Here is a 23400-nt window from a genome sequence, read left to right as displayed (position 1 = left end):
CTGTCAGCCCGCCTCAGCATGCGGAGGGCACCCACAGCCCTCCCCGGGGCACACACCCTCACCCACCAGCCTCGGGAAACGGTCAGGAAGCCAAACAGCCTGCCCGGAGCGGTGCGAGAGCGGGGAAACCGTTACTCCGGCTCGCAGGAAACCAGCAGCTCTGCTTCTGGCCTACAAGGACCATCTCACCCCTACAACACCTGCCAGAGCCACCCAGAAACACTCGGTTACTTACAGTAATAGCGTGCAACCGCGAGTGAGCGATTTGAGTTCCAAGGTCACTTTTGCTTTACCAGGGATACAACAACAACAAAAGTTATTTATGCACGGTTTCGTGCGCGTAAGGGAGAATAAACGTAACTAGCTTAGACAGAGGTAACAGTGTTGTTTTCCTGAGACCTGTTGTTTCCTGTTGTTTCCCAGTGTGGAGTGCCTGATGTGCCGATAGCTACAACCCGCTGTCAACACCCAGAGATTCCCAAAGCACGGTGGTACTGGTGCAGGGTTACACATTTGTCCCCAGGAGCCAGGCCGGCTGCAGATGAAGCATTTTTCCTCTCTAGTTCAGCCAGCGAGTCTCCCTCGAGTTCTTTTTGGTTTCAGAGCCACGTTTCTCCAAGGAAGTTTTTTAAGAGTCCAATTCTTCTCAGCCCCCCTTCCCCTCGCAGGGTGTAAGCAGCTATTACAAATGAAGGAACTGAGCAGTTCCTGCGCCACGTTCATAGCTCCAGGGAGGTCACAACCATGCTTCAGAGGCTTTAAGCATGCAGAGTAGCTGCATTAATTCAGTTACCTAAAGCAGATAACCAGACAAGCTCCCCCAGTGCTCCCCTTCCTACCTTAAAGGCCCAGCTGCCTTATCCCAAGGTTCAAGATTGAGGTTCGATTTTAGAGTTGCTCCTCCCTAGTATACTCCAATCTCTAAAACAGCGGACACATATAACTGTTGGGGCAGGGGGAGAAAAGAAATCTAACTCAGCTGTGGTCCTTTGTGTAAACTGATGAATAGCATGGCCTTGAAACCAGCTCTTCTTTGTGAAAGAAGAAAATTCAGATGATAGAGCAGCGCATACCCTTGTGTCCTTACTGGTAACTGAGTTATACAAACACCATTAATGCACATCTAAGCACACTCACCTGTACCCATCACCTCTTCTACATGCTGTCTTTCAGATGCAAAAGAAAGACGTGTGGCATTTTCAACAGTATGTGGGGAAAAACAACGCTTTGTCAGCTCATCTAGAAGTATTTGCTTTACTAGGGCAACGCTGATGGGATTTTGGCATAGATGTGAGCTGTTCAAGGACATCCTCTCTTATCTAGCTGACTTCATATTAGTTTTCCTCCCCTCCCACCACCATTTCATATTCCCCTTCTGCTTTACCAGTGGGTGCCCCCATACCTGGGATATCACCCTCTTCAACCAATACATCAACTCACCCAAGGATTTCCCCACCACTGGACCAGAACATAAGAAAAAAAAAAAAGAAATAAAGAAAAAAAAAAACCAAAGCCACCAGTTTATTTAGAGAAATCTTTTCTTTAATTGTCAGTCTGGAACGCTCTGATGGAAGTAGACTCAAACCGCAGAGGACAGAGTGATGGAAGCCGCAGCCAGGACCCGAAGTTGTCACATCGCAAAGAGGATAAGGAATGCCACCATCAAACAGAAGAGACCCATGGCCTCAGACAGGGCAAAGCCCAGGATGGCATAGGAGAAAAGCTGCTGCTTGAGAGATGGATTCCTGTACGTCGTACGGGGGAGGGGGGAAACAAACCACAGAGGGGGTGGAGGAGGGGGGGGAGGAAAAAAAAGGATCCAGAGTGAGAAAAACACATCCAAACCAGAGTCCGTATCACAGAAAACCAGGATCATGTCACATTGGCGATGGATTTTGGAGCACAAACCCAGTTTTGTGGCAGGCAGCCACAGGCTGGAATAAGAAAGCCATGGTTTTCCCCTGGTTTTAGTGCTGTAGTCACGGTGAGCCCTAAGGGTAGTTTCACCTGCGCTGGTGGTACCAAGCAACAGTGCTTCAACTGTTCAGCAGTGCTTCAACAGTGCTAACAACTAGTGCTTCATTTCTTTCGGAGGCAGGCAGAGCTCCACAGAGCAGCTGCATCGTTCAAAAGTAAGTATAGGGTGGATTCAAACAATCCTGGCGCTTTCTTATTTATTTTAATAGAATAATGGATTGTAACAACCATTTTATATTCCAAGGAGGACTGCTTCAGGCTGCTTCTATACACTACATGTGTAGAGCTGGACATATATTCCCAAGAAAGCTCTACTAACCTATTCAATTTAGTGCTGGGAGAAGGGAATAAATTCAAGCCAGGTTGGTATCTTGCTTACCTGGCATAGCCAATGATCAAGCTGCCGAAAACCGTCCCGATACCCGCGCCTGAACCAGCCACCCCGACCGTTGCAGCGCCGGCACCAATGAACTTAGCAGCAGTGTCAATGTCCCTGGAGACAGCACTGGTTTGGAACTCGCGGCAGGTCAGCTGTGGATGGGAAACGCCAGCTGGCTGTGGATACAGGAGACGAAACATGCTAATGACACTTTTAATCATAAATATAAAAGTTTCATAAAGCGTAATCACCATTTATCCTCTCCTCAAGGCAGAGCAAGATCAGCCAAAGCTTGCTAAGCCATCACCAATCTGGGCTAGAAGCTGTGTCTCCATACTGGCCATCCTCTTGATAGACAAACTTATTCCTCCATCTCAGGAGGAACCATCGCGTATCACGGGCAGCGAGCACAGAAATACAGGACCCAGTTACCACGTAAGAGCCTCACCTGTACAGTCTGAACCTCAGGCCTGCTGAAAACAGACACCGAAACTGGTCTGGCCAGAGCCCTGGAACAGCACCGGAACTGAATTGAAACACAGACAATTAACTCCTGCAGTTGGATGTGTTCACTCTAATCCTCAGAAAAGAGCAGTTATTTTATGAAAAGCAGTCTTAGAATTTTTTAAAACAGCTCAAGAATGAAACAAGACTAAAAAGCAAAAGCATATGCAAATGTAGGATACTTCTATTTTAGCCAGCTGGATTAAGCCCGTGAGCAACAGTACCACAGACCACACACTGCAACACAACAGGAGTCGCATCTGCCACACCAGTTCAGTCATTATTACAATTCCATACATTTTCTTCCTAATTCATACCGTGAAAGAAAGAGATGATTGCGTATCTCTGTGACAATCAGTTAGCTTATTTTGGGAGAAGCCCTTGGGCCTGCAGTCCAATGCACATCTACTACGATGGCAGGTATCAACCTCCCGTCACCAGAGGTCACCTTGTTTCCCTTCCTTGTTAAATCCACAGTAAAACAAACCCACATGATCCCACCTCAGCCGAGGGCATCCAGAACAGCATTTTGAACCAAGCACCATAGAGAAAGGCTTCACAATCATCTATCCCCACTATTAATACACTTCTCTGAAAAAACAGGTGACTTACCAGAGCTGGAGAGCTGAGGAGAGCCAAAGGAGCCTGCATTTTGCTTAACCTAATGCAAATAGAGGGAAAAAGAAAAAGGAAATGGGAATCCCAACGCTATTGCACCAGCCTCTCGGGGCTGACACGCGTCTGTCTTCAGCCGCATCCCCGAGGCTTCTCGCCGCCGCCCCCCCGCACGGCTCCGGGTGCCCCCGCCGCCCTCCCTCCCTCCCTCAATCCTCGTCTGGGGCCTTCCCAGGGCAGACTCAGAGCTGCCCATTTTTCCCTTCCCTGACCCGGCCGAAGCCCCCACCAAGCGCCAACGGAGCCCGTTCGAGGCCCGGCGGGCACGGGAAGACAGCGGAAGGGCCGACGCTTCTCACGCCCTCCGCGGCTGCCGCCTCCCAGCGAAGGGCACGGCACGGCCGGGCGCCGTCCCCACCGGCCGCCCGGGCCCAGCGCTACCCCGCGGCCGGCGGAGCCCCTCCCCGCTGCCGGCGGGGGGGGGTGGGGGCCGCGGGACCCGGAGGGGGGCGGCGAGGCCGAGAGCGGGGCCCACCTGCGCGGGGTCCGCTCGGGGCTGCGGCGGCGGCGGCTGTGAGGGGAGCGCGGCGCCCCCGCCCCGCTCACCTTGCCGTGTCCCCCCGCGTCCTCCGCGCTCATTGGCTGCCGCCGCGCAAGGCGCGCGGCATCCTGGGACAACATCCGCGCTCCCCATTGGCTGCGGCCGAGCGAGCACCTCCCGCTAACATCCGGGACAGCGCAAACGGGGCGGGAGGGTGGGATCGCCACGCGGGCCGCCATTGGTTGGTTATTTCCGCTGCGTGCTTGCTGATTGGATGGCGGCCTGGAGGTCTTCCAGAGGACCATAAGGCGCTCTGGGCTGCTCCTTGCACCATAGAGGTTACCGGGTGGTGATGGTGGCGGGGCGGGCCGGGCCCGGCCGCCCTCCGCGGGGTATCGGCGGCTGCTGCGCCCGCCCCGGCACCCGCCGCCCTTCCGAGTCTCTCCTAAAAGATCATTTTGAACATTTAAACGTTTTCCCGTGGTTTATTAAAGTGCCCGGTGCAGCCGTGGCCGAACGTCGCTGGAGCCAAAGTTTAGTGCCGCCGCCCCGGGGAGGGGCTGGGGGCCCGGGGGAGGGGGTCTCCGCCCGGTCGTGGTCTAAGCGGCAAGGCCCGGCTCCGTGCCCCGTTACCGGCAGCCTCAGCCGCTGGAGACCGCCGTTGGGGTGAGTCGGGGGCGGCGGGCCCGCCCGAGGCCGCCGGTGTCCCGCTCACCGGGGTGCCCCGGAGGAGGAGGGCGGTCGGAGGGGCCTCTCCAGGGCCGTAGCTCGTTACCGGGACTTTAAGTTCCCTCTTTGCCAAACTCCCATAGCTCTTATTCAACCCCCTCCCGAGCCTGGCGGCCCAGGACAACCGGCACCGGTGTCCCCGGTCTCTCCCCACCCCGCAACCGGAGCTCCGGCACGGAAGGGCGGGGCTGGGGCTGGGGGCCACTCCCGCACCGAACCACAGCTCCCAGCAGCGCGGCCGGGGCCGCCCAGGAGGAGGTGTCCCGGGCGGGGCGGCACTGGGGGGGCTCCGCCTTTTCCTGCTCCTCGCAGCCCCGGAGGTTTCCAGCCGTGCTGCTCGGTGAGTGGGGCGCGGGCGGTGGTGGCGGGGTCCCGTATACCCCTCCCGGAGTCTGATATCCCCTCCCCCCGCCCCCGGGGCCGGGCGGGGCTGCCCCGCTGCGAAGCGGCGGCGACACTTTCACTTTCGTTTCCCGGTGGCGGAGCCGGGGGTGCCCGGCCTGGGGGGGTGGGGGGGTGTGTGAACAACCCGGTCCGCTCCCCGCCCTCCGCCGGGACCCCACGCTCGGGGATGCCAACGGGCACCGGAGCCAGCCCCCCGCCCGCCGCGGCACCCGGCGCATCCGAGCCGCGGTGTCCGGTGTCCCGGTGCCCAGCCGCGGCTGGAAGTTGGTCTCATTGGAGCAAGGGGAATCCGTGTTTTTCTACATCTTCGGGACGCTGCAGGTTCACGAAGGAAGAAAACAGCAACAACGAAAGGGGAAAAAACCCAGAAGGTCCCCGGGGAGAGGCTGGGCCGTGGCCACCGGAGGAAGCGTAGTTTATTCCGCTCTGCTCCGTGTGAGCTGTAACGAGCCCTCGTTACCTCGGCCCCGGGCTGGGACTGGCCTTCAGTCCCTGACACCCCCAAGGGGTGGCTGTCCCTGTCCCCTCGGGCCGCAGCAGCCTCGCAGGGCCCCTCCGCCTTCGCTGACGTACGAGCTGTTCGCATAACAAAAACGTGAACGTTAATAAAATGTCCTCCTCCCTCTACTTCCTGGCGTCTTTTCCTGGAAGTGAACTGCAGACCCTGCCGTTGGTGCACTCTGCGCGGCCTCTGGGTTTGTTTTCCTTCAAGATCACAATTATTTTCACCAAAAGCAACATCTTTTTTGTGCAGCAGAATGCGGCGGCGTCCTGCATCCAGGCACTGACTCTTCATTTTCTTTGCGAGTTACTTTTAACCCTTGTGGCAGCAAGGGCTCGTGTCCTGTCCTGAGGCGATGCAGTAACATGATTGAGGTGCTGTCCTTAGATTTATTTTCTTTTTTTTTTTTCTGTCTGGTGGCTGTCAAGAGGTCCCTGGTGTTCAGGAACTGCAAATCATAAGGCACAGCAGGGTAGGAAAGATCGACATCAGCCAGATAAAGGCTGAGGCTTAGATGAATTGTACGCCATTTCCTACGGTTTACTGAGATAACTAAAACTGAAACTGCAGCCCTGGATGTCCTGGGGCATTGCACCTCATCCACGTCTGGGGTCTGCCCTGCCTCCTGCTCCCCGCAGGAGGAATTCTCCGTCCTCCCAAGGCAGCCTGTGTCAGTGCAGTTATCACTGCTCTTTCCAGCTGGAGATACCTTTTCCTTTCCGAGCACAGCCCCACAATCCCCATCTAAACTTCTGCCTGATTTTCAGGCTGTTCTTTGGCACAGAATACAGATGATCTCCTAGGTGATGCCAAAAAAAAAAGCGGGGTTCCAGACAGTTCATTTCCATGTCAAACTTCTGGATTGGAGATGACCTGAAATGCTCCAGTGGGATGGTCGTTCATGATAAATTTTCTGAGGTCAATCCTTGCTCGCTGCTGCTGTCACTAAGATCAGCTGAGAAGGTTCTGCTTTGGATTCCTGGAATTGAATTGTCCGGGATTGGCGGCAGGGTTTTGTCAGCCGTGATCTGCCCCTTGACAGATTGCCAGGGCTGAAGCCTGGCTGCCTGCAAGACGTAGTGACAAAGAGGGTGATTTAATGTTCTGTTTCCAGTCCTGCCTAGGTGCCTGGCAGTTTGGATACTGTTTTGATCGATGCGCCCGCTACAGATTTATGTTGTGTGATTTGTAGCGTCACAACGCACTGCAAAGTTTTCTGTATAGATAACTCATGCAAAAGCTATAATGCTGTCTGTTGACCCTGCTGTCATGCAACATATTCATTTCAATACTGAGAATCATCTTGCAGTTTCGGCGTAACAGTCACGAGTAGCAAGGCTATAATAGCCTCATGACACAGGCTTGCGAGACAGAACTACGACGACCTGCCTCACCAGGATCTCCTCCGTTTGTGCTCTTCCATGGGAGCTGAGCTCAGCAAGGTACCTCTCTTCCCTTGGAGCCAGGAAGCTGAAGATGAAAGATACTGTATTTGGAGGTCAAGTCGTTGCGTTGGACTTGAATGCAGACGGCGGGGAGGCTGTTCAGTTTGCTTATCACCAGCATGAGCGTGTCTTGCGTGTCTCACCACAGTCAGCCAGTAAAGGTGGAGTGTGTTAGGGCTGGGACTGCACGAGTCTTGGAGCTTCTATCATGGTAGATTGTAAGCTGCTATTTTTGTCTTGTACTACTGTCAGAGCATTTCACTGATGAAGCGAAACCTCTATTCTTCTCAAGCAATGTGCTAGTCTCCAGATTTCGGAAGAGCTGATGCACCTCCACATTAACTACGTATGGTGTGGATGTGCCTAGAGTGTCAAATCACATGAAAAACATGATGTGAGGCTGCATGTGGGGACAGCCAGCGTTCCAGCAGGGTCTTCAAGTGTGAGATCCCACCAGCCTGCTGCTGCAAGGCACCACGGCCTCTCCCGTGTAGCAGATCTGTAGGATAGTCAGCGGGTCTGGTTCATGGGGTCCCATGCAGGAGAGAGGCTGCTGTGCCACGCTGCCAGCCTCAGAGCACCAGGCACCGTGGCTGGGAAGCAGCGGTCAGATGAAAGAGTCTTAGATGTCTGCTAAAGAGGATCTGCAAGCTGCCGTGGATGTCAGGAGCAGCCTGGCCACAGCGGCAGGGACACCAGTGAGCTCGTGTGCCTTGCTGAGAAACCTTGGTGTGTGCGTAGGGGGTTGCGGACCTCACAGCTGTGTCATTCCCAAGCCGTCCCTCTTCATACCCTTCACGGACACAACTATGTTGGCAGCATCTGAAGATGAGATAATCCCTTTATTCTTTCCTCTTGTAGCCTTCCACGATGGATGAGACCTCAGACGAGCCTCCCACTTCTGCCGTCCTCTTAGACAACTGCCACTTCTCCCAGGTCGTCTTTAACAATGTGGAGAAGTTTTATGTTCCCGGAGGAGACGTAACCTGTTATTATACCCTCACACAGAACATCAGTCCTCGTGGGAAGGACTGGGTGGGCATCTTCCGGGTAAGTGAATACTGTGAAACCAGATGTGCCAAGTATGAGAAGGCAGCAGCCAGCAGAAACAAATAGCTTGGGCTCTGAGAGAACAGCGTTGGGGAATTTTTTTCAGTAATAACCTTGTGTAACGGAACATCTTTATTGTGCCTAGAGACAAAGTGCCAGACCTGTTGTGACCTGAACAGCTTCAAGGCTAATCAAACACTCCGATTATCCTTTCATGCATAGACCACAACTCTTAGAAGTCAGGATATCAATGCAAAAGTCCTCTCAGTAACCGATCTATGTGGAAATATAGTCCCATTACCATAGGAAAAACATGAGCTGTGTGATGCCATATAACAATTTTGCTGTTGCAGGTGGGATGGAAAACAACCCGGGAATATTACACATTCATGTGGGCTCCTCTGCCCAGTGCCGTCCGCAGTGGTACTGCTGTGCAGCAACAGATCCAGTTCAAAGGTGAGTGGGGAGCTCAGGTCACTCGGGGAATGTACGTGCACGTGCACACGCAGGCACGCACACGCAGACTCCCACTCTGCTGCCACCAATAAGCATTACATTTGGATTTACAGAATATCTGTAGGACCGTGCTTTGGGAGACTTATTTCAAATCCCATAGTAAATCACAAAATTTCGAGTCATCTGCTAAATTATGCCATCCTGACTGAGCGATATTGTTTGTGTTCTTATCACTGGCACGAAGAATTACTAATGGTGCAGGAACAATATTGAACGAGGATGTCTCAGTTTTCTGAGGTTCTCGCTTTCTATGCTATATAGTTAAGAGTCTTGAATAATTAGAAGCTGCATATGACGGGGTTGTTGTGTTTGTCTGAAGCTTACTACCTACCGAAAGATGATGAATACTACCAGTTCTGCTATGTTGACCAGGATGGTGTGGTCCGGGGAGCCAGTGTGCCTTTCCAGTTCAGAGCAGAGACTGAGGATGATATCCTGGTGGTTACCACACAGGTAGGTGTCCTCTCTTCCCCTGCTTTTCCCTGCCTCTGCTTTTATTGGCATATGCTCATTGCTAACATGGAGTGATCCGGTAAATCGGATGCCAAGCTAGAACTTAGCAGACTTGCATTCTATTCTTGGCTTTGCTACTGATCTGTTGCACGAATTTGGGCAGCCTTTGTTTCTCTACCTGCCATTTATCAGACCAGTTTAACTTGGACTGTGAGCTCTTTGTAATGGGGGGCAACTTAATACACAGTGTTTCAGGGCCTTTTGAATATTTTTAAATGAAAATGTCGTTTTCATGGAAACGGTCTCCCATTAGATGGGAGTAAGAGCATGCACATGGACAATACTTGAGGTGCTGTGAAGCCAGGCGCTCTTATTTTGCAGTATCTTGTGTGCAGCCCTTTTGTTAATGACCACACTGCACACATGGTCCTAATCTAGCAAACTGCAAAAAGCCCCAAAGCTCTGCCTCTGCTGACTTCTGTGGACACAGAAGGCTTTGAGCATCTCCAAAGATCGGGGTAGTACGTGCTCAGTATTCAGGAATTGGGTCGATGGTCAGCTTTGGACAGACCGGGAAGAGTTGAAGTAGCAGTCTGGGCTGTGCTCGGAGTGAAAGCACGGGGAGGTTCACGGTGTTCCCTTTTGCAGAGCTCATCTTTCTTTGCTCTTCACACTGTGCCATTTGGAGTGTAGCTTTTCAATGCTTCTGTTATGACCGAACAACTTTGTTGCTTGCCAGGGAGAAGTGGAAGAGATTGAACTACAAAACAAAAATTTGCATAAAGAAAATGAGGAGCTGAAAGCAAGCTGCGCAAGTCTCCAGAAACAAAACGTCGATCTGCAGGAAGAGCTCAGTAAGACACAGGTAAACAAAAAAATTAATATAATAAGTCAGAAGCTTTAAGTCTGAAAGATGAAGAGGGACTGAGTCAGGTCTTGTTCCACTGTATGCTTCCAGGAGAAAATTAAAGAGGTTTTTCCCCATATTATGTGTTTAATCCTTTCCCAAATCGTACAACACCTCTACTGTGATAAGAACAATAACGATGAACAAGAGGCAGCAGCAGACACAGAAGTTAGGAACGTACGGGAAGGGGAGTGTTCAAAAATGTTTTGTAGGCTGTCCCAAAATCGCATTATCATTATCTTTTCCTCCTTCAGTTTTGCTCAGGGCTTAATATAAATTAAGCGGGGTCTGAAGGAGTAGTCAGGATGCAAAGGAGAGATTTCCCTCCTTCAGGTAGGCTGCCTGGAAATGTTGCGTTTGAGGGATTTTGCAGTTCCAGTGCAGAGCAGGACTATTGCTTGGGTCCCATTTAGCTCCAATTGACGTCACTGTGATTTTCAGGAGCTGCAGAATAGTTTAGAGTCTCTAAGGAGCAACACAGAGAAACTGGAGCTGGAGCTGAATTCCCTGAAAAAGGAAAATGAACATCTAAAGGAGCAGGATGACTGCAGAGAGGCAGAACTGCACCAGTAAGTGTATTTACAGCATATCTCAAAACAGGATTTCATGTAAGCACCCTGCCTTTATGGATTAAATTTCCATCTGTGAAAGCGTGGTGTGTTTGGATTTGTTCTGAATAGACTTAAAGAGCAAATTCAGAATGTGACCTCTGACAAGGAGTGCCTGGAAACCAAACTGAAAACAGCCCTGGATCACATGGACCAGCTGCAGGTAGCAAACATATAGCTGCCCTCTTTTGCTTTGCTTTGCCTCTGACAGAGAACTGAGCAATCTTGAGCAAATATGTGGTGTATGAGTTTCTTTTTTGATTACGTGAGTTCTTTAGGAAAACATCAACCTTTGATACGATTTGACCTCCAGGAAACCTCAAGAAATCTGTGTTCTTGAGGGGGAGGTAGAGGGGGGCGTGCTAAGAGAAACTGTAAGGATTTTATTCCCTAAAAATGTCCCCTTTGCATGCTTATTAAGTTGACCAAAATCAGACTGTTGTTTACCTCCTGCTAGCTAAGGATCCAGGCAGAAAACACTTCTGTTTTGAAAAACATTCTAAATTTATGCTCAATACTTGGGTGAAAACAAGACTTCTAGCTGGGAGGTATGTGAAGGGAGAAGGCAGACTGAAAATAGCTTGGTTGTTAGGTCTGGGCCACGGGAGACACAGGACGATGGGCTAACCATCTGGCTATAGAGTCTCTGTCTTTCTCTTTGTTCTCTGACTTCCCAGACTAGAATTGTCATGTTGAAACTTAGAAAGCGCCTCAGAGAACGTATGGATGAATACTGTGTTCTGATGAATACATCAGCTCCGGTATATCCCCATGTAACTATTCTCAGTTTCTACAAAGGTTTTAATGGAAAAATGTTTGCAGAAAAAAAATTTAAGCAGCCATGGGTTCTGGAGCTTTGCCTTCTGCAGCAAAAGGTGCCTGTGCTCCTCACTCAGAGCTGTTCGATTTTCACTTTCTGTGCACCCTTCTTTCTCCCTAGTCTCAAGTGCTGAATTATGAGAGAGAAGTGGAATACCTGTCTCGTACGGACCGTGAGAAGACAGAGCAGCTTGAAAGTTTAAAGGAGGAGAATCGCCAGTTACGCATGACTATAACTCAACAGGTAAAGCCTTTCCTGAATATCACAGTGCTTGGGGGAGCGAGGGCGGAGAGGCTGAAGCATCCTTGGCAGTGAGCAGGTACAAATATTGCTCAATCTTTCGAGAACCTAGGGGATTCCATGACAGAAAACATCCATGGTGGCATGGGTGTCCACAAAGGTGGTTCTGTGAACACACCATCTGACAGATTCTTCTAGTATACATATATTCTTATAGTATACACATATGTTTTAGTTTTGGCAGAAACATCTGTATAACTAGACACTGTAATTCTGATTCTCTATAGCAGGAAAATTCAGTCTCTGTCTTGATCTCTTTTGAGTCAGCTCCAGGGATAAAGTAAATCAGTGGGAATTCAGGATTCATATTTGGCTGATCGCAAATCGTTGCATCTAAGCAAAATTGTTTCAGGACTGGGACTTATGGGTAAATAAAACAAGTTATCGTAAATCTGTCCAGATTATATGCTGTTACTTTTACCTCCAACAGGAAGCTGACTAGTAATTGGTGTGAGGGAGCAGCCTTGCTGATCTTCTCTCTGTTGATGTTTTTCTCTTTCTCATCTTTAATATCTCAAATTTAGCATTTAATAATCAATAAAATAGATGCAATATGCTCAGAATGCACCAAAATAAGCTGTAAACAATGCAAAGTTTCTGTTCTGTAGTTTGGTGCTCTGCCCCACATCCTTCTCTGACACCTCTTTGCAACTCCGCTCGTGAAAATCTGTGATTTCTGTGCAGAAGGAGCAAAATAAGGAGTTTGAACGTTGCATGGAATACTTGAAGGGGTCAAAGGCCAAACTGTCACTTTGTCTGTCCCACTGTCTGCAGAAGGAGCAGGTGCCCAGCATTTCTGGGGGTGCAGCTGGGGAGATGGTCCCAAAAGCGCTGAGCACAGAGATCTGCTGTATTGCAGGGAACCTGCTGGTACCTGTGCAGGGGAGCTGAGTCACTGACAGCACTGTTTTCCACCTTCTTTCGATTTGCAGAACCATCACAATTTCCCTGCGATGTTGCAGATGACTGTATGTATAACAAATTTAAGTTTATGGACAAAAGGCTTGCTTCTCTCCAGTAACTTCTGCAGACCTTTTAGAAGTAGTCCACAGACCTCAGCATTGGAAGTCACTCCCTGAAGGAATATGAAGGATATAAAAGAAAAGGGCAGCATGCTGTGGCATTTCTTTCTTCTGGAGAAACCATCAGTAGCAATGACTGAGGCCGTCACATCATCTTTAGCCTGTTGCCCTGAGTGACCTTCTAAAGGTGCTTCTCTCTCTGTATGTGCTACTCAGGAAGCTTTCGGAGGCTCTACTCTGACTTTGGCATTGAAAATTAGATGCCTAAAATAGATGATGTGATTACCTCCGCTGTGATGCCAAATGTTCAGGATTCTTAGAGTGATAGTTTGAGAATGACTGCAAAATCCCTAAGGACTCTAGCTTATCTAATTTACTGATTTAATTCAAGAGTCAGCTACAAGATTAATTCCTAAGGATGTGCTGGCTATCCACCATCAATGCAAGTCTCACAGCACCAGAAAACCTGGCGGACTTGGATAGCTCTCACCTGCCAGGGTGAATTTTTCAGCTGCATGAGTTCCTTTTCTTCAGCCTCCCTCTTTGTTTGACCTGTCGTATGTCCCCTTCAGCGGTCATGTGTCATCTCACGTGTTGTAATGAAAATACAGAGCATGAGTGGTGACATGGAGATGTCCTAGGTGACAAACCATGAAATGGTCAGACTCCCATTGAAAGTGAAGGTTTATTTGTTGGTAATAAATGCAGAAGGAGGCAGCTAGTATATGACAGCTCCAGTGCTTGGAGCTGTCATCGTTTTATGTGCCAGTTTCCCACAATTTACCAAGTAACCCTCTTCCTTCATAGCAACAAAACCACGACTTAATGAAAGAACTTGAGGAGCAGAAGCGTTTGTTTCAGATTCTGCAGGCAAAAAAGAATGAAGCTGATGAGGAAAATCAGGTGAGACCTTGGCACAACTCCCTCGCCTTTCTCCTGTATTGAGTACGACACTCATCTCTCAGTCTAGTGTTCAGTTCCATTAACCCTTCTACCAAACAGATCACTAATTGTGCCTGCACATGGACCATCACCCAAAGCCAGGCTGCCAGGCTGTCTGCAGGCACGTACAGATGACCGTAGGCATACACTCACAGTATGTTGTTGCTGCCACGCCTGTACAGCCTAAGAGGAAGGGTCCAAAAACTTGCACCTTTTTCCCCCACCACAGAATAGACTGGTTTCATAATAGCATGGGGATTTTCACAAACTCCTAATGTTAGCTCAATTGTGACACCACTGAAATGAATGGACTTCCTCGTTTAAAGGGACACAGCCTTTTTGTCCAGTCTAAGCAATGACTGCTCTGTTTTGTTCCTTACTCTGCATGACTTCAGGATAGTCTTCTGTCTTTTATTTTAAAGTGTATTACTCTATTGTGATCACCTTGTCAGCCTTTCTGAGCAGGCCACAGAATAGATCCTTGCCCTTCCTTACCTTGCTTGCCCATTCGGTCAAGCAGGACTAACCCCGAGCTACCTAAAAGAAGTTCAGAGCAATTTTGATTCTGATTTAAGAATGTCTACGTTAGTGCAAAGTATGACTTTTCTCCGAAATGGTCTCCTGAGCTTCTGGAAATTCATTCTGCCCTTCTGTCCCTTTGCAGAAACTAAGGGAAGAGAATGACGGACTGCTGAGGCACCTCTCGCAGGCTAGAGAGGTTTCTTCCTTTTCTGTTGTTTCACAAGCTCAAGCTCCAATTCCAGCTCCTGAAGTAGAAGGCCTTCTGTTTGGAAATCCATATTGTGGTGAGATTATTTGGCATTCTGTCTGAAACCGCAAATAGATGGCAGTTAGAGTCTCAGCAAATTATCCTGCCTCTCGAATTGAATGCTGTAGAAAAGACATTATTAGCAGCACCTCTGTGCAGCTTTGCATGTGTGCAGATGACTTGGCAGCTGCAAAATGCTGCCAGGTGTTAAGAGCTGACTTAAGCGATCAGCTGTCTGCTCATTTCCTGCCAAGAGAGACACCTATTAGCTAGTTTATTCAGCTGTGAGACAGCTAGTTCTGTGGCTTATGTCCAGTTTCCATAGTCCTAAATATAGAGGTTTAGATCCAGAGCCACATCCTCATGTTTCAAGAATTACTAGTTATCAGCACATTACATTGTTAATCATTTTCTTGTGGCTAAAATGATTTCTTCTTTTTCCAATTGCAGGAGCACACCTGGGGGCAGGACCTGGAGATGTAGTAAGTAAAGTGGACACGACTGGACATGAATTAGTGGTTTATGGACACAAATTACTGATTTGAAATAAAAAGCTCCCAGTTCAGCTCTGTAGCCAGTTGTCTACATGCCGGTTTAGTCCTGGTAAGATAGCGGACTACAAAATGGAGCCATGTAAGCTTAACGTGTAGAATTAATAACAGTTTTTGGTGTTAAGGAAGAGAAAGGAAACTCTGTTGACCTTAATCTTTAAGGACCAGCTCTTGGCAGCATCTAATGTCAGAATGAGCAGCATGCAGCTGCTAAATACCTTATTTCATATTGGAGACATGGACATGTGCTACGTAGGGTGGAAAGTTAGAGTACCTCTCAAGCTCTTGACTTTTAAGTGCTATTTAGAGAGGCCTGGAGACATTCGAAAACTTGAGAGTATTAGAAGTCAGAAAGACTTGTCCAAAAGTGATAATATCTGACTACTAAACTTTCCTGTTTCTTCTCGTCGAATATAATTTTTAAACTGACTTTATTTGTGTTTGCTTTGTACTTCAGGCTTCTATAAGGAAATGCCCCATGTGCGATGAAGTATTTCCTGAAGATATTGAAACAAGTCAGTATGAGGCCCATGTGCAGAGCCATCTTCTGGAGTGCCCACTCTGCAGTGAGACCTTTGAAAAGTCCAATAAGCAGGTGTTTGATGACCATATTTTTTGTCATGGCTTGGAATAATTCTGCATTTATATCTGCTCTGTAGAATAGGTGGCAGAGGCCACAGTATAGCATAGACCAAAATCACTGTATAGGCTTAATTCATGCTAAGATCACCCAGACAAGACTGACTATGCCACTAGTACTGTCATTCTGAGCTTTCTGTTCATGCAGCATATGACCAACACATAAATCAGGTCAGACATCCACATCCTGAAACTGAATTACCGTCATCAAACTTAAGTCCTCTGTCTTGGATCAAGTATATATACTTGTTAAATGAGTTACAAATCCTATAATTGCTAATGTAGTTGAATGTGGTACCAGTTCTTTAGAACAGGATTGGCCATGTAACTGTTCATTCAGGTAGGGATCCAAGTGATGGGATGTAGTACAGCAGTTTTCTGTACTTGGCTGATACATCTCTACTGTAATGATTTTATTCTTTAATATTAGCACTGTGATTGCTAACCAAAGACCAGAAACATTTTATAATCTTTTAGGATCACACCTTCAGTCCTGCTCAGCTTCTGGAATGCAGAATTAATTATTGATAAGTAAAAAAGTCTCAATAAAAATACATCTCTTCTTTCACCATCAGTCATAAAGCAAGTGAGAGAGACATATTTATAAAGAGACCAAATATCTGTTGGCAGATCTGATGGTCTAGGGCCATCCTTCCAGCAAAGTAGGCAGCACGGCTTATTCTAGGGTGAGGCACGTGCACCATTTTCTCCATCCATCTCATGATGAGGAAAACCTGAAATTTCTGAAACACAGAAGGTCAGTATGGTGCAGAGCCCATAGAAAAGCAGTAGCTGAATTGTCTTGGCAGCACAGAGGATAAATGGTCTCTCAGTCAGAAACTGGGCATCCTCATTTAAAGGAAATTATGAATTTGGGTTATTTCTCTTTTACGTTTCTAAACCTTCTTGATTTAACAAGAAGAGCCTGTTCTCAAACCAAAACATTTGTGATTCAAAACTTAAGTGCCTTGGGATATTACAATGCTTTGTGCACAGATTATCCAGTACTATTTTTATTTCTGCTTTGGGATTTTCAATTTATGATTAACAGCTCTTTCTTCCATGCAAACAGCTAGTTTGGGGAAGGATTTATTATCCAACTGTATTAGACTGTGTTTCTTGCTGAATATCTGAAGCAATAGAAAATCCTAAGAAGTTTACATAGAGTTTTAAGAATATTTAGAGTAACAAAGACTTCAAAATGTTTTACTGTTTTGATTCTACGCAAAACTTTTTATCAATCTAGGTTTAAACAGAGTATTTCTGTCTTGTGATGCACTATACTGGTAAGCATTATTTAAAAAACCTGTTAAAGAAAGTAACACCAAACAAAAATAAAAGCTATATGGAGAAAATCTTTGAAAAAGATGTCTATGCCTGTTCATTCTTAAAGAAATAAATTGGAGGAATTGATGGGGTCTTAAGGGAGCTATTTGCAGGCTTTCAATTACTTGCTGAAGCTTCTGCCTAACAAAGTACTTAAGCACATCTCTGAATAACTTTTAGCATACAACATGGTATCCCTACGGGTAGTGAGACTGTTTCTGTTTAACAGAAAGCACATATTTAACTGGTTGATCCTCAGTGGCTCCTCACAGCATGGGAATATATCACAAAGGCCAAAGGATAGTATGGGATAACAAGAACAAATCAGGAAAGTAAAATGAGCTGTATGGGATCTATTTGTTTATATCCGTTCCCAGTAGTGCTGATCTAAAAACCTAGAGCTGGCTGAATTTCTTCTGTGTCATAGGAACGTCCAGCATATCAACACCTTTTTTCCCTAGGCTAGGAGAAAAAGCTGAAAACCTCCTCACTCGGGATGATAAAATATTATTTTAAAAATACTTGGTATTGTACATGTTTTGACATTATTGATTACTATGTATATCTCAACATTCCTGGCATAGCTTTATCCCAATTTTGACAATCAAACATTCCATCAAAATGAGGCTCATTGTTAACTGTACACTTGTTTCCTCAGGAAAAGTCCCATTGTTTTTCAATAAAATGCTTTCCCCCCCCAACCTTTTCCCATACATCCTCATTCTAAATTACATTTCTCTTCTTTTACTGCTTTGCATCTTGACAGAAGCAGATCAAACATGGAGAGACACAAAAGCAATTTTTACTAAAACCCTGGTAGTTCACCCAAATGCCAGTTATCAGACCTCTTTCCTTTCTACACTGTTGCTAGTACTGGCTTTAGCGGCTCGTATCCTAAACCCAAACCCAGTCACCTGGGGTTAGAGTTATGTCACAACGCTATCTATGTCCTTGAGCTACCGGTGCCAAGTGTCAGTGCCCCCGAGTTGCCTCTCCATCCCTTTTACACTAGTACCTATCATTTTCCACTTGCCTGCTCCTATGATTTCTACAAATCTCGGTGCCTTTGTTGAGGTGCCAGCCCTGGGACACAGGCAGCGAGCGGGTGACCGGCAGAGGGGGTCAGACTGCAATAAATCTCATGAGGATGCTGGCTTTTTGAAGTATTTTAAGGTATGTCATTTTTTTTCTGTAATAATGACACAGATTCAGACTCCCAGCCGTATACTTCGGCCTGATGCAGGTCATACCTTCCCTATCCTGGGCAGCCAGGGACCAATTTACCCCTAAGCACAAATTACATCATATATTTTCTGACCAAGTTTTCATTTTGCTTGTAATTTACAGCATTATTTATGTTACTGCTGCATTTAGCCTTTGGAATCATAAGAGGTTTCAATCCTATCTCAGTTTTATGGTTTAATACAGAAGTAGCTCAAATGACTGATAATTAGATATAGTTGTACTTTGGATGAGATCCAATATTACATTGATATGTATTGGATAAGGACCTTGGAATACATTTTCAAAAGGGACAGTAGGGGTTTGGCACAATTTATACCCAAACTCATGTAGCATCTGAATGGACATTCATTAGAAATGTATCCAAAAGGAAGAAGTCATACTTTGTGGGCCAAACCTCTGTGAATATATATCTTTTAAGACCTTTACAGGGCTTATCAGTTTGGTCCAGCTTAGGAACTGGCCCAGTTTGTTTTCCATGAGCGATAACTGCTCCGATGCAGCGTAGCATTTTCTGTTCCGTCATGCAGAGAGCTCAGCCTCAGAGAGCTCTTCTCCCTTTGCTTGGTCCTTTTGCTTCTCTCTCATTTTTGTCAGACCCTTTGCCTTCCTTTTCCAAGAAGTTGGTTCTTCCCTTGGGCTTTCTCTCCCATTCACACAGAGTATATTTTGAATATATCTGTCCATGGCACATCATTTTCCAATTGACAGGTATGTTTCTGTGTGTGTAAAAAGCAAACCAGATGATAACATCTCTCAGCTGCAAAGACACGCTGCTAACTATGGTCACAGAGGGCATGACATACTGGCTGCTGTCAGCTCATTTCATAGGAAAGCACACTGTTTTGTCTGGGAAAAGTTCTTTTTGGTGCAGAAAACAGAGACTAGCCACAAGGGAAAGTTACAGATTCCAGATTGCCAAACTATTTCAGCCCTGAAAGTGAGAGTATCTGGAAGGCTGCTGAAATAACGGACTGGTGGCTCAGGTTCTTTCAGAAAGCGATTCCCAATCGTACAGCCACAGTCCCCTTCCTCACTTGAACAGCCTCTTTCCTCCACCCGTTCTCCTCCTGGTTCCTCTTCATCTATCCATGTCTTCTTTCCTCTTCCTGCAGAACAATTTGGACCATCAGCATTGTCAGTCTCCTCCAAAATCACAGTGCTGAGGTTCGGGGTGTGGACGAAGGGGAGGCAGGGGCATGGAGCACGGTCCATCTGGCAGTGCTGCCTCTCCCTGCCTTTCACCCCGCAGAACGCAGTCTGGGAGCGCTGCTGCTGCTTCTCTTCGCTTCACCTTAACGAGGCTCCGGTGGAGAGCAGAAGCTGAAAGGAAATAAAAAGATTCCTGACAAAAGGAATGTAAATAGACAAGATGCAGGTGAACAAAGGAGGAAAAGGAAAACCGCGTACAAGCCAGCAATTGAGTGGTTATACTCAGTAATCAAGTTGTCAGTTTGATTTTAAGACACAGCAGAAGAGATCGATAATTCGTTACAGCAGCATAATGCACATCTAGGGTTTAAAGTGTTTTGATCGTTGAAGTCCTTATTTCTGTGCTTACTTAGTAAGTGGAGGTGCTTCTGTATTTGGCATGTCAATGATGGGAAGGGGAAGAGAGCAGAGAAGGGAACAGTGGAAAAAAATGTTCTAAAATGACACTTAGACTGCCACACTGGTTTAGGTGGGGCAGCTTAGAAAAATCTGGGGAAGAAAATGCTCACAGGCCGCCGTGAGACTGAAAAATTAAGATATTACACTTATGCAGAGGGGGGGTTTGTCACTTGTGTTATTTTGTAAGGACACATTGTTTACCGTTGTTCTGCTGTGGAGATCCAGACTGACCTATTCCTGCTTGCACAGGAGTCAATGAGTCCCTTTATCTCTAGTGCACTAGTACAAATAGAGAGTGCTTAGTGGGTATATAACGGCACGAAATCCAAACGCTGCCATTTATCACCCTCTTTGTACTGAATTAAATCACTACGAGAAATGCACTGAAGAATCGAACCTTTATTGTTTTGTTGGTGAAAGGATTGGGTCCCAGAATTACATCAGTTGTTTTCTCTAAACAGCTATTAGCCTCCTCCATTATACTAACAGAACTGGTTTCCATCCTCTGGCTCATTTATTCCAAACCAGCATTATTGAAGTGAATGGGGTCTAGGCCCTGGATATTAGAAGAGCTGTTGGTCTACTCATAAATAACAAGTTGTCAAGGATTTTAATGGAAACCCTTAGAGTGCTGTAAATCTGTGCAGTTCTGCCTGCATCCCCTCCCTCATTTCCATCACAATATCACTCCGGTGGGACTGCAGCTTGCAGCATGTGCCAGGCAGCCTGGATTGGTAGGACACGGGGGAAGAAGGGGGAAAAAAAAAAGCCGGAGATGGGGTGGGGGATTCAGAACAGTTGGTACTGCGGAAGCATCTGCTGGGTGGCCGGTTTTGGAGTCACCTGGCCTATTCAGCGTGGCAAGGGGAAAGGGCTATTCATCCAGGGGGACTGGAGAGGGGAATAACAGAACCAGGGATGCTTGTGGAATAAAGACGGATGTATTGCAGTTTACATTTCGCTCCGTTGGTCTGTGAAGCAGTAAATCTTGGCAAGTAGAGGGTTTTGTTAGGTTTTGATCACAATTTAAGTGGTAGAGCTAGTGCAGTGGTACTGCATAGACTGTCTCTTGCTGTTAGTCAAAGAGGACTTTCCTTTTCAAGATGAATTTTTAAAATCTTCCTAGCCAGTCCAAACTACCTTCAGGGAAAATTTAACACCGTGTCCTGATCCAAATAGCAATGTTTCTGTAGTTCACTGGATCTGGCCAGAAACTGGGTTACTACAAAGTCTGTCCCTTGCCCTGCACTTAGTCATCCTCCAAATATCTGTAGCTCAGCTGCCTGCTCAGATCATAACACCCTCCGCCCTCCTGCATACAACACTAAAGCCTTCTAGGATGGACTTGACCTCACTCGTCCATTCTCCATTGGCTATATGATATTATGGAATATATCATGATTGGCATAGCCATGCTTGTGCCCATCCAACTCACAAAGCGGACAAGACTGCACGGGACCCTTTTTAAGAGATCGTGTGGACTCTGCCTTCCAAGGCACCAGAGCACGTTAAAATTTGTATGCGAGGTCAGTTTAGGCTTAAATGTAGGCTTGCACCCTGGCTTACCACGTAATATAAATAAAAAATTACATTGGTGACAAAGCTTCTACTAGCTGCAGAGTGCCCAGGGCTTATAGTCTTACATAATTACTAGTCTGGCACTAAGAGTCTAAAATACAGCAAAGCCATCAGCAACACAGATCCTAAATTAATTACTTTAAATATAGCTCCTTTCACATTGCAACCTCACATGACAAGCACTGAAGAAGTAGGCCTTACGAGACTTATGCTCTACATAACATAATTAAATATTACCCCTATGTTACAGATAGGGAAACAGTTATGCAGACATGAAGGAATTTGGTCCCAGTCACTCAGAAAATTTGTGGCATAATCCTCCTTTCCCTCACCGGATTTAACATTCATTTTGAGAAAGGCTGAACAGCACAAGAAGTGAGCCCGGATGGAGAAAAAATGGATGGCTGCCAAAAGGGATTGATGCCCTTCAGACTCCAGGGAGTTTTTAACCCTTCCCAATGGTTTTCCCAGCCTGAAAAACCTGGTGGGGTTCATCAGGCTGTACTTCTCCTCTACTGATCCATAAGAGATTTGCCAGTGGGAGCAGCTGCTTCGAGACCGAGTTGATAACTCCAGCCCTGAGGCACTTACATCTGTACGTCTCGTCCCCTGCCTGCTTCCCTTCCCCAGTAACAGGATGAGACTAGAATATTGCATGCGCTCTTATAATGTGTATTCCTGTGGGGCCTTGGTCATGATTACGGCATCTAAATGCAACCAGAAACAAATAGTGACAATGAAAAAGACAAAAAAGATGGCCATCCTGAAGATTCAGAATGTTTTACATTAAATTTGTTTCTATTTAATAATAAGTTGCAGTTTCATAAGCCATACAGTGTAGTCAATTCCTTTTTTCATAACAGTTATAATATTTTTGAGAGCAGCTGCGGCACATGTTATGTAGTACAGCTGAGAGAGCCATATGGATTTTTAATTCCTAAGAGTTATTACTTGGTTGTAGCAGTATATATGAACCCACACTTGCCTTAATGGAGTCATTAGACTTGACAATCCTTCCTTGAAGAGGGCTATTGTTAGGATAGATCTGATCCAAAATGTAGGAAAGGTTTGGAAGAGGGGCTCTTCATTATATGAACCAGAGAACATCAGTGGTTTTTTTAGGCAGCTCAGTGTTTTTTACACCTTCAGGAAGTTCCTTCTCTGTTAGTGTAATTTTAATGACCCGTATCCTGTCCTTTCTGAACTACACCTAGAAAGTGGGCCTTGAGATGTTATTGTTGCTCTACACTGGTGGGTTTTTTAACAAATCAGGCAAAATGGGGACACTCAAACTTTCTTGCAAGCTACCTACTAGAACGCCCCCCTGCTCTTAAAGGAAGAAATCTTATAAGAATACTCAGAGTTACAATCCTAACACATATTTTGGAAGAGACATGAACTTAGAAAGAGATATTAAATCATATTTCTCAGTGAACTTTTCTAAGACAATCCCTAAACATGAGATTATTGCACTTTATCCTAAAACATGTGGCCCAACGAGGGACAGAAGATAGACTAGATGCATCACTGCGGGATCCTGAATGAAAATTTCTTTAGTCTCAGTAAAGGCTCCAATCCTTGTGTTTACAAGCAGCAGAAGAGAAAAATATGCTGCTTTAATGTAGAAGCTATATACACCTATAAATCTCTTGAATGCATCGTATTGAGTATGCTACAGATTGCTCAAATAAATCTGAGGAGTTCACTGGATCTTTAATTCTATAGAAAATGTTGGAAAACTCTTAACCTTATGACACATATCAGGATTGTAAAACTTAAAATGAATTCTAGTAAATCTGCTGCTGGCTGCCATGGAAATGGAGCAGGTTAGTTTAAAGGAATCAGTATCACAAAAAGAAAAGGGAATCCAAGCTTTTTTGTGTGTGTCGAACAATTAGCTTAGAACAACCTGCTCCATTTTTAGCCATCTCAGTCTGTTTCCATGGCAGCAGGAGCTGAATTCATACAA

The 23400-nt window shown here is 46.5% G+C and overlaps 2 protein-coding genes across 3 annotated transcripts; one reads left to right on the top strand and one right to left on the bottom strand.

Annotated features, from left to right (window-relative positions):
• Window positions 1-1518: 1518 nt before the first annotated feature.
• On the bottom strand, window positions 1519-4169 carry ATP5MC1 (ATP synthase membrane subunit c locus 1). Its single transcript, XM_072886114.1, has 5 exons — window positions 4011-4169; window positions 3473-3521; window positions 2805-2882; window positions 2357-2532; window positions 1519-1745 (listed from the first exon to the last, which is right to left on the bottom strand). Exons 1-5 carry the CDS (start codon window positions 4154-4156, stop codon window positions 1631-1633), a joined length of 564 nt encoding a protein of 187 aa, XP_072742215.1. The 5' UTR covers window positions 4157-4169; the 3' UTR covers window positions 1519-1630.
• Window positions 4170-4380: 211 nt separating this feature from the next.
• On the top strand, window positions 4381-17034 carry CALCOCO2 (calcium binding and coiled-coil domain 2). 2 transcript variants are annotated; one of them, XM_072886104.1, is made up of 12 exons: window positions 4381-4682; window positions 7959-8147; window positions 8501-8603; window positions 8983-9116; window positions 9856-9981; window positions 10465-10592; window positions 10704-10794; window positions 11572-11694; window positions 13581-13676; window positions 14380-14521; window positions 14935-14966; window positions 15493-17034. In XM_072886104.1, exons 2-12 carry the CDS (start codon window positions 7968-7970, stop codon window positions 15667-15669), a joined length of 1332 nt encoding a protein of 443 aa, XP_072742205.1. In that variant the 5' UTR covers window positions 4381-4682; window positions 7959-7967; the 3' UTR covers window positions 15670-17034. The 2 variants fall into 2 exon arrangements, with proteins under 2 accessions (XP_072742205.1, XP_072742204.1); XM_072886103.1 differs by lacking the exon at window positions 4381-4682 and adding an exon at window positions 4743-5085.
• Window positions 17035-23400: the final 6366 nt, after the last annotated feature.

Source organism: Ciconia boyciana, chromosome 22, assembly GCF_034638445.1.
Source record: "Ciconia boyciana chromosome 22, ASM3463844v1, whole genome shotgun sequence".
In the NCBI taxonomy this organism is placed as follows: domain Eukaryota; kingdom Metazoa; phylum Chordata; class Aves; order Ciconiiformes; family Ciconiidae; genus Ciconia; species Ciconia boyciana.
Note: the sequence above shows the minus strand (reverse complement) of the source record. Positions and strands in the feature narration are given on the sequence as shown.